The sequence below is a fragment of the Prunus dulcis genome, chromosome 6 (genome assembly GCF_902201215.1).
Source record: "Prunus dulcis chromosome 6, ALMONDv2, whole genome shotgun sequence".
NCBI classification, from domain to species: Eukaryota; Viridiplantae; Streptophyta; class Magnoliopsida; order Rosales; family Rosaceae; genus Prunus; species Prunus dulcis.
In genome coordinates, this window is record NC_047655.1 from 18,695,897 (window position 1) to 18,707,160 (window position 11,264).

Below are 11,264 nucleotides of genomic sequence, written 5' to 3' on the forward strand. Positions count from 1 at the left end.
TTTTTTATGTAATGAAATTTATGGATATGAATCATATTGATTGATTGAGTTTATGCTTGATTGAGTTTATGCTTGAAATTTATGGATATGAATCATATTGATTGATTGAGTTTATGCTTGAAATTTATGGACATGAATCATAGTGATAATCATATTAATGTAAATTGATTGAGTTTATGCTTGATTGATAATATGAATTGATTGAATATATTGAATATTGATTGCTATTTGATATGATAATTTGGTATATTGAATATTGATTGATATGGGTTTAGGGAGTATATTGAATATTGAGAGTGGGTTATTGAAATTTTCATATTCATATGATAATTTGGATAAAAATTAATGATTGATTGAATTAATTGATTTGTAGATTTATGGAACGATTCTTTAAAAGAAAATTATCTACGGATAGTTCTTCTCTGTCTAATCCGGGTAGTTCAAATGCAAGACCAATTGAAGTAGATGAGATCTTAGCTAATCTTCAGGCAGACCCTGGACTAAGAACTCGAATGGCGGATTATAGTCCTAATATTCGGGATGAGATCCGAAGAGCATATCTACAAAAGGGACCTTGTCAACCTAGAAGTTATAAATTCCCACAAACTAATCAATCATGAATTAATAGACGCTTCATTGCTCATTGGTTTGATGATCATGATTGGTTGGAATATAGTATTGCTAAAGATGCTGCATTTTGTCTTCATTGTTATCTCTTCAAATCTAATTTTGATCAAGTGGGTGGTGATGCATTCATTGGGGTAGGCTTCAATAATTGGAAGAAGGCGAAAGAAAGATTTAACCTTCATGTTGGACCGGTTGGTAGTGTTCACAACCAAGCTAGAGAAGTTGCTTACAATTTGATGCATCAAACTACACACATTGAAACAATTGTGATCAAGCAAACAAGCCAAGCTCGCACGGCTTATCGCACTTGCTTGAATGCATCACTTAAGTGCACTAGGTATTTGTTGCGGCAAGGGCTTTCTTTTCGTGGTCATGATGAAAGTGCACAATCAAGTAATAAAGGGAATTATTTAGAGCTCTTGCAATTTCTTGCAGATCATGATGAAAAAGTTAAGGCCGTTGTGTTGGAAAATGCTCCGGGAAATTTAAAGTTAATAGCTCCTTCAATTCAAAAAGATCTTGTCAATTCTTGTGCTAAAGAAACCATTGATCTTATCTTGAGTGATGTAAAAGATAGATATTTTTCAATAATGGTGGATGAAGCATGTGATGTTTCAATAAAGGAGCAAATGGCGATGGTGTTGCGTTATGTGAATGACAAAGGACAAATAATTGAAAGGTTTGTGGGGGTTCAACATGTAACCGACACTACTTCAAGTGCACTAAAGGAAGCAATTGATGAATTCTTTTCTTCCGCGAATTTGAGCTTTTCCAAGCTACGAGGACAAGGTTATGATGGAGCTAGCAATATGAGAGGTGAGTTCAATGGCCTTAAGACAAAGATTTTGAGAGAACAACCTTGTGCATTTTATGTTCATTGCTTTGCTCATCAACTTCAACTAGCTCTTGTTGCGGTAGCAAAGAAAAACATTGATGTCAACTCTTTTTTCACAACGGCTAATAGTTTGGTTAATGTTGTTGGAGCATCTTGTAAGCGTCGCGATGCACTTAGAGCACAATACCAAGAAGAGCTTGTGAGAGCTTTTGAAGATGATTGTCTTATAACGGGCGGGGCTTAAATCAAGAAAGGACTCTCAAACGTGCCGGCGATACACGATGGAACTCACATTATGGTACGTTGATTAGTATCATTTCTATGTTCCCATCTGTGGTGAATGTGCTTCAAATGATTGTTGATGATAATCCTAATGATAGTTCGGGTGAAGCCTATAAGTTATGGAGAGAAATACAATCTTTTGAGTTTGTGTTTCACTTATTTGTAATGAAAGCTATATTGGGAATAACAAACACTTTGTCTCTAGCATTGCAAAAGAAAGATCAAGACATTGTGAGTGCAATGAATTTAGTGAAAACATGCAAGGAAAACCTGCAGTTGATGAGGGATAATGAGTTTGAAGAATTGGTTGAGCAAGCATCCTCGTTTTGTTACAAACATGATATTATAGTTCCTACCATGGATGAGGAATATGTAATTCCAGGGAGATCACGGCGTAATGCTCCAATGAAGACAAATTATCATCGTTATCGTGTGGAGATCTTTATTCATGTAATTGATGGGCAACTTGCGGAGTTAAATGATCGCTTCAACGAGGTAAGTACTGAGTTACTTACTTGTTTGGCATGCTTGAGTCCAAAAAATAACTTTGTGGCTTTTGACAAACGAAAGCTAGTTCGTCTTGCTCAATTTTATCCTTATGATTTTTCGGATAGAGACTTATTGATGCTTGAAGATCAACTTGGTGTTTATGTTCATCATATGCGTTCGAGTAGTGATTTTTCTCAATTGGAAGGGATTAGTAGTCTTGCGGAAAAAATGGTGGAGAAAGGAATGCATGAAATATTTCCTTTTGTGTATTTGCTTCTTACATTGGCTTTGGTTTTACCGGTTGCAACTGCATCAGTGGAGAGGGCATTTTCCGCCATGAATATTATTAAAAATCCACTTCGCAACAGAATGGGAGATCAATGGTTGAATGATAGCTTGATTGTTTACATTGAGAGAGATGTTTTTGCTTGTATTGATAACGAAATTATAATGCAACGTTTTCAGAATATGAAAACTCGTCGTGGACAATTGTAACTTGTATTATTGGTTTTTTATGAATTATGAATGGAAGTACTATCTTTCTATCTTTTAAGCATTATTTTCTTTGTAGAAAAATTTCAGAACTTTTATACTAAGCCCCCTTGGCTACATAATCCTGAATCCGCCACTGACTATCAGGTATGCCCATTGTTCTAAATGGGCTGAAACCATATGATGATAAACCAAGCCTAACATTACGAACTTCACTAGAAAAATCTGGATTCTTTGCATCAAATTCTTTCCATGCAGGGTGTCTTTCCATGTAGGTGAATAAATAAATAATAAATAAATAAATTCTCATCTCTCTTCTCCAACCCAGCCAACCCTCTCTCCCTCCCCATCGTTACCCCTGTACCACATAGATCTGACACAGATCTGGCGAGTCCAAAACACCAGATCCGTCGAAGAAGAGAATGCAACCACGAAATCACTTTTTTTTTTTTTGTCTGAACCACGAATCCCACTGCATCCTGACCGTCTTCACCTACTCTAACTTAATCGCCACCAAATGGAGGAGAAGTTGTTGGAGATATTCAATGATCAGTGAGCAATTGGTGATATAATCAGGGCCAGAGTCATCAACTTGCCCTCCTTCATAACCAATACTGGAAGACGAACCAGAAACTGATATTGTAAGAGGAGAAGAATTAGTGCGCATCTTTGATGGGAGAATGGGCACTGCAACTTCAAAGTTAAGCGTTTGAATCACTTGCTGTATTGAAGGTCTGGAATTGTAATTTGGATGAGCACACCACAACCCAACAATCAACAAACAATCCATTTGTTTCTCATCAAAATCTCCACGCAATTTTGGATCAGCTGCTTCAATAACTTTTCCTTTTACATAAAGCTCCCAAACCCACTCTACCATATTGACTTGACTACCTCCAATTTTGGATTTATGGGCTTTCTTCCGTAGGAAATCTCCAAAGCAACAATTCTGAAGCTGAAGACGTCTGATTTCTTGCTTAATTGTCCAGTGTCAATATATTCAGGAGCCATGTAGCTTGTGGTTATCATCTGTGGCTCTTTTCTGTTGTCGAACTCGAAATCCCCAAGTTTTGTGTGGAAATCAGAATCTACCATAACATTGCTCGATTTGATATTCATGTGCAACAGAGGTTGCTGCAAAATTTCATGTAGATAGAGCAAACCCGAAGCCAAGCCTTGAACCACGAATCCCACCGCATCCTGACCATCATCACCGAATCCAGATCCGGAACGCCGTCGACGTCAACAATCTGGCGGTCAAAGGGCTGAAGAGAGACGACCTGGATCTCGGCCGTCGACGTCAACAACCTGGACCAGCTCGCGAAGGCTTGTAACGATGGGGAGGGAGAGAGAGAGAGGGTTGGCTAGGTTGGAGAAGGGAGATGAGATTTATTATTATTATTTTTTAATGATTTTAATATTATTTAAAAATTATTTTAAACATGTACATAATTTTTTTATTAGTTTTTTGTCCATGTGGAAGTCCACGTCATCAAAAAAGGGATTCCACTTTTGACACGTCAGCATTTAACAGATTCACTAACAGTTTGGCTAACGGAGGGGACAAATTGTAAGGTTTCCGCGACGTTGAGTATGTACTGATAAATGTCCTAAAAATTGGGTATGAACTCGTAAATGACCTTATACTGTAGTTTGTCCATGATAATTTAGTAAAATTTTTACACCCCGAATACAAAGGATATTCTACATCTTGTAGCAATTTGAAATAATTTATAGTCTCATCATTTGCCCCTCACTATATTCATTTTCTGTTGAGCCATCATTCCTCATACTAGAATCCAAATTTGGATGCTCAAATGCCTCATGTACCATTCCAATTATATCATCATTCACAACTGAAGCAGAACTATTCCCCATATACTGTCAACATATAATGATTGGTGTCTCTGACCATGAGTCCAATTTTTGTACTTTGACCAAAACCCATTAACTATTATATATGCTCTTGCTACCTCCCTTGTAACAAAGTAACGATTGTAACATTTTTTGCAGGGACAATAAATCCTTGTATCACCCATGCTGTTGTCAAATGCAAAATTCAAAAAAACTTTCGAGCCCATTGAGATATTGATTTGATGACCTATCAGTTAAATAGATCCAACTCTTGTCCATACCTAGTTTCTATTCAAGAATAAAGAAACAAGAAGGCATACCCTTATAATGATCCAAATATTTATTTAATAAGACAGATAGTAGGTATTAAAATGCATCAAAAGAAGAAAAGAAATCATACCAAATAACTAATAGCAGCCCTTGATTCAATCTTGTTATCAACAAGCGATCCTACAATATGCAATATGCTTTTCAATTAAAAATTTGCATGCCCAGTACCCATTATTAGATAAAGCACATAAGTTCACATAATAAAAGAAAAATAATATGACCTCCGAATATTTAAACAATTCTATAGGAAAAGCAGTCAATCTGCAACAAAAAATAAATAAATATTAGCAATAAAGTATAGATGAATTCCAAACATGTCAGGTAATTAGCAAAAGAGAGAGAGAGAGAGAGAGAGAGTGAATTACATGAGATTGGATTGATGGTGGCTTCCATGATCTCTGAGGAAGGAGTTGATTTAGGATTTAGAAGGAAGAAGGTGAGAGTGAGAGGGAGTCTTTAGGATTTAGGAGAAAGAAGGTGAGAGTGAGAAGGAGATGTAACGTGGATTTGTTTTCATATGAAAACTAAGCGCACTAATTGAAAATTTTTGGGACAATTTATGTGTGTCGTATCAAATATCCAAACCCATCACTAAAATATTATACACGACACCTATTTCAAGCTGGTCGCACATAGGTCAATTATATGGGTATTTGCGACCTTTTCTTTGACGTTACTTATAAAGGTGTTGCAAATATAAAGGTGTTGCAAATACCTTCGCGCCATTACTCCGCGGGTTAAAGCTAAAGCAATTGCGAGGGCCGCATGCTCTGTCCCAAAAAACCTGTCGCAAATGAGGTATTTTCTTGCAGTGACTCAAAATGATCTTTGTGTAGTGTAGCTGTGCTTCCTTTTGCTGGCAGCATTGGTTCTTTAGTCCTCAATGCAAGGTCCAAATCCGTAATTCCAAGAACAATCAGCAAACGCACTCAAATAGAATTTAGGATTATGAATAATTATGTATATTTCTATTCTTCTCATAAGGAAGTATTTATAGCGATATAAATACAAGCCTATCTAGGAAATAATTACAGTAAAGAAAATGGAAATAAATACAATCTCAGTCAAACCGATATTCCTATATTTACAAATAAAGGTAATAATTGTATACGGTTCATATAATGATTCACGCCAACACTCCCCCTCAAGATGGTGCATAGATGTTGCAGATGCATAGCTTGACAAGTGAATCTATAAAGGCTTGATTTGATACGGCCTTGGTCAACATATCCGCCAATTGTTCAGTAGTCTTAACATACGGAACTTCAATAATCTTCTCTTCCAATTTCTCATAAATAAAGTTCAGATCAATCTCTACATGTTTCTTCCTATCATGTTGAACTGGATTTTCAGCAATCTTAATTGTTGACTGATATCACAATACAACATAGTATCGTCACCGGGAAAACCCAGCTCCCCTATAAGCCTTTTTAGCCATAGTAGTTGACAGACACCTTTCACCAAAGCCCGATACTCTGCCTCTACACTGGACAAAGAGACAACCTTCTGCTTTTTACTCCTCCAAGTAACTAAATTACCTCATACAAACTGAAAATAACCAGATGTCGCTCTTGTATCCATTTCCTGCCTAGTTTGAGTCTGTATACCCCACAACCTTTACATGCCCATGCTTTAAGAACATCAGAACTTTTCCAGGTGCATACTTCAAATACCTCAAAATTCGGACTACTGCATCCATATGTTGTATGCTTGGATTATGCATGAACCTACTTACAACACTAACTGCATATGCAATATCAAGTCTAGTGTGAGACAAATAAATCAAATGACCAACCAACCTTTGATATCGTCCTTTATCAGTTGGAACTTGATCTGGATATTCTTCCAAACCATAATTTTGTTCTATAGAGGTACCAATCGAATCATACCCAAGCATACTTGTTTCCTTTAGCAAATAAAAAAACATATTTTCTTTGTGACAAGAAAAATTCCATGTTCTAATCCACCAAGATCCTTCATATCAAACTTAGAAGCTAAATAGCCTTTTAATTTACCAATTTCATCAAAATCATCACCAGTCGCAATCATATCATCAAAGATAAACTGCATAGGTGATCGCCTTTTCCCATAACCGTGGGCTCATGTGAGCACCAACAAGACTAGCAAGAGTAATTTCAAAAATTTGACGATTCTTCTTTTCATCCACACCATTCTATTGAGGTGTGTAAGACAAGTAGTCTCATGTAGAATTCTATGTTCTTGAAAAATAACTGTGTAAAACCTGATTAACATATTCACCACTATCATCCAAAAAAAACACCTTTAAAGTAGCAGAAAATTGAGTTTTAATCATCTAGTGAAAAGTCTGAAAGCAAGCAAAAACATCACTTTTATTTTTCATCAGGTACAATCACGTCATGTGGTGCAATCATCCACAAAAATAACAAACCAATAGAAGCCAAAAGTAGTAGTAACTGAAACAGGGCCCCAAACATCAGAATGTACCAAAGCAAAAGGCACAAATTGTTTATTAGAGATAATAGGATAATTTGCACAGTGACATTTTGCCAAAATACAAGTGTCACACTTAAAATCCGAAGGTTTACAATATGAAAATAAAGATAGAAACAAATCAATAACCCAAATGAAGATACCATAACCACAGTTGACCCTCAAATGCACGATTCGAACCATTGACAGACACAAATTTTTGCCCACACATATCATCCACATAGTGCAAGCCCCCTCTCATAGTACCACCCCCAATAATCTCCTCGCTACTGAGATACTGAAGAAGACAGAAAGTGGGATAGATTAATACTAAACAATTTAATTGTTTTGTTATTTGCAGAATAGATAACAAATTTTTTTGAGGGCGTAGGAACCAATAAAGTATGTTCCAATGTTAGAGAATGAGTTAAATCAACACTTCCAGTGATTGGAGAGGGCACACCATTGGTATTAGCAACAGTAGAAGAAGCAAGAGAACGATGATTGTGAATGAGAGACGCATCAAACATCATATGATCAATAGCTCCAGAATCAAGAATCCAACCATAGTCCTTTTGAGAATCAATAGCAATGAGAGCTAGACCAATATTACTTGATTGTTGGAGATGGGCAGTATCCACCCCAGAAAGAGTAGAAGTGATGGACAACACATGAGACACGGCAACAATAAGAGGTGTCAGTTCAGTAGTACAAACGGTGGTTTTTCCCTCTTTCCGGCTACGGGGGGTGTCATGGCCCTCACAGGCCCTCCGCTCTTTATAGCTATCCCACCACTTAGGGTATCCATTTTTCTGAAATACTGCTTTACAGAGTGGCAAGTACTGCAACAGTGAGTACACTTCCCAGTAGTAGAACCATGAGATGAGTATTGAGTCAACGACTAATTCCCATGTTTCTTGACAGCTATAGCCACACTGGAAGCACTACCCAGATTAAGCATGGTATTGCGGTATTGCTCCTCCTCACAGTGGCAAAGGATGTCGTCGGGTTAGGGAATAGTTTTGTACTAAGAATTTCTCCGTGAATAGGATCATAAATATCATCAAGACTAGTCAAAAACAGATAGACACATTCCTCATCAATCTCCTTCTAGCGAACCTTAATCATGTCAGCCTGGGTATAAGTAATTGGCTTGTGGTGATCAAGATTCTACCAGATAGCCTTCAAAACAGAAAAATAAGATGCAACAAGTCTTCCTGCCTGCTTAGTCTCCATAGCTTTGCGAGATAAATCATAGATAATTGATTTATCAACACCTTCATAAAATTTCTAAGACAAGGCCTCCCAAATATTCTCTGCAGTGGGAAGACAAATAAACAAATTCATCACACTCAATTTCATGGCACCGATAAGCCAACTTTTCACAATATCATTCTCCATCTGCTACTTGTCATAGGTGACAGCATCAGGAGCATGTTCTGGAATAGTACGAGTAAGATATCTCATCTTCTCTCATCCCGCAATAAACATAGTAACAACTTGGGACCAAAGAGTATAGTTGGTGCCATTTAACTTGACACCATAAGGAATAGACGTAGGTTTGGAAACAAGAGTTATAACCGGCGTAGGAGCAGGAGTAAGCTAAGGAGCAGCAGCCTCTTGATAAAAAAAGGTTGCCAATCTCAATATCGTCACGAGCCATAAAGGTAGATTAGGGTAAGATGTAGAATAAAGTGCAAAACTTTCAGCAAGGGCAGGAAATTTGGGACAAAGGTAGGAATAAAGAATAACAATTTTTGACAAGGGTACGGTAGCAATAACAGTAGCCAAATAGAGCAGCAGCAACGATGGTAGCGGCAAAGAATAGTAGTAGTAGCAAGATCTTAGGATCACTGCTCTGCTACCAACTCAAATAGAATTTAGGGTTATGAATAATTCTGTGTATTTCTATTCTTCTCACAATGAGGTATTTATAGTGATACAAATACAAGCCTATCTAGGAAATAAATACAATCCCGGTCAAACCGGTATTCCTATAATTACAAATAAAGGTAATAATTGTATATGATTCCTATAATGATTCACGCCAACAAATGATGTTTCCACATTCTGTAATTATTTCCAGTGAGTGGTTTTATGTAGCTGAGGTTCATGGAAAGGGCATTCGAAACTGTCATTCACTGAATGTGCAATTGTGAAAATCTTTATCCTCAAATCTGTATGCATATTCTCATCTTTAGCTTTATAGAAACTTTCACCTTTAGGCAAAAAGATTTTATGATTCATATGTATCATATATTGTATGATATGTTCTATATGTTATGAATTACAATGCAATTTGGTGATCATTTAAAAACCATGAACTGATGAGATGCAATGCAAACTCAACTGCTTTGGCAGTATCATTTTGATAACACCATTCTATGAACATGATCACCACAGTTATCTTTTTATGCACTCAAAAACAGATTAGTGACAGTGGCGGACCTAGCCATTAGCTGCCTACCCGAAAAATTTCAGAAAAATAAATTATGTATGCAGCTCCCTAAACCGAAGACCCTAGAGGCATATGCTAAAATATGAAAACTATGAGAGAATATTTGTTTGTGGAAATTTTGTGTATTATTCTCCTTGTAGGAGGTCATATTTATGATACAACGAAACCTGAATGGGCAAGTAATAATAAATTCCTAAATCTATTTATAGTAGGAAATCAGAAATTAAAGTAAATCAATTACAATTATAATAAGAATTCTTGGTGTGTAAGGAAAGTAAGTCAATATCCACAAGTCACGCCAACACTCCCCCTCACGTTGGTGCATAGATGTCGCCAATGCCCAACTGATCCAATGAATTGTGGAATGCTTTACTGGAAATCACCTTTGTCAAAATATCCTCCAATTGATCCTCGGATTTCACAAACGGAAACTGAAGCACTTTAGCCTCAAGCTTCTGTTTGATGAAGTGTCGATCCACCTCAACATGTTTAGTACAATCATGCTAAACCGGATTCTGTGCAATGGCTATATCAACCTTGTTGTCACAAAAGAGATTCATTGTAGATGTAGGTTTATACCCAAGTTCAGTAAGCAAACTTTCTTAACCAAAGAAGTTCACAAATCCCTTTAGTCATGCCTCTGAACTCGGCCTCTGCACTGGATAAAGCTACTACATTCTGTTTCTTGCTCCTCCATGTCACCAAATTACCTCCCACAAATGTGAAGTAACCCGATGTGGATTTTCTATCTGTTACATTACCTGCCCAATCTGCATCTAAATAACCATCAATATTTAGATGACCATGCTTTGAGAACATAAGTCTTTTTCCAGGTGCAGACTTCAAATATCTAAGTATCCGAAGAACTGCATTCATGTGGTCTTCACTTGGAGAGTGCATAAATTGACTGACAACGCTCACCGCATAAGCAATGTCTGGTCGAGTATGTGACAAATAAATCAATCTTCCCACTAACCTTTGGTATCTTTCTTTGTTAGTTGGAACTTGATCCGGATATTCTCCAAGATGATGATTCTGAACAATAGGAGTGTCCGCAGGTTTGCAATCTAGCATTCCTGTGTCTGTCAACAAGTCCAAGACATATTTCCTTTGAGAGAGAAATATGCCTTGCTGCGATCGAGCCACCTCAATTCCCAAGAAATACTTGAGTCCACCTAAATCCTTCATCTCAAACTTAGTAGCCAAATAGTCTTGTAGCTATGATATTTCCTGTTTATCATTCCCAGTAATAATCATATCATCAACATAGTTTATTAATGCTGTTACCTTCCCTTTCCGATGTTTCAAGAATAGAGTATGATCTGAGTTGCACTGTTTGAAACCATTGTTCTTCATTGCCATGGTGAACCGTCAAACCATGCACGTGGTGACTGTTTCAATCCATACAATGCTTTTCGTAACTTGCAAACTGTTCCAGTCTGAGTA

General features: G+C 37.0%; 1 protein-coding gene across 1 annotated transcript; it reads left to right on the forward strand.

The window, feature by feature from the left end:
• The first annotated feature begins 1,783 nt into the window (after nt 1-1,783).
• On the forward strand, nt 1,784-3,004 carry LOC117630404 (zinc finger MYM-type protein 1-like). The gene is made up of 3 exons (XM_034363136.1): nt 1,784-2,690; nt 2,805-2,872; nt 2,984-3,004. The coding sequence occupies exons 1-3, from the start codon at nt 1,784-1,786 to the stop codon at nt 3,002-3,004; spliced, it is 996 nt and encodes a 331-aa protein (XP_034219027.1).
• The last annotated feature ends 8,260 nt before the right edge of the window (nt 3,005-11,264 follow it).

What these genes read in the sequence shown, in the direction of transcription:
- LOC117630404 (XM_034363136.1), top strand. Translation starts at nt 1,784, where the DNA reads ATGTTCCCATCTGTGGTGAATGTGCTTCAAATGATTGTTGATGATAAT. An exon ending in TAACGAAATTATAATGCAAC is followed by an intron (nt 2,691 to 2,804) that starts GTTTTCAGAATA and finishes TTTTCTTTGTAG; the next exon opens with AAAAATTTCAGAACTTTTAT. An exon ending in AATCCGCCACTGACTATCAG is followed by an intron (nt 2,873 to 2,983) that starts GTATGCCCATTG and finishes CTTTCCATGCAG; the next exon opens with GGTGTCTTTCCATGTAGGTG.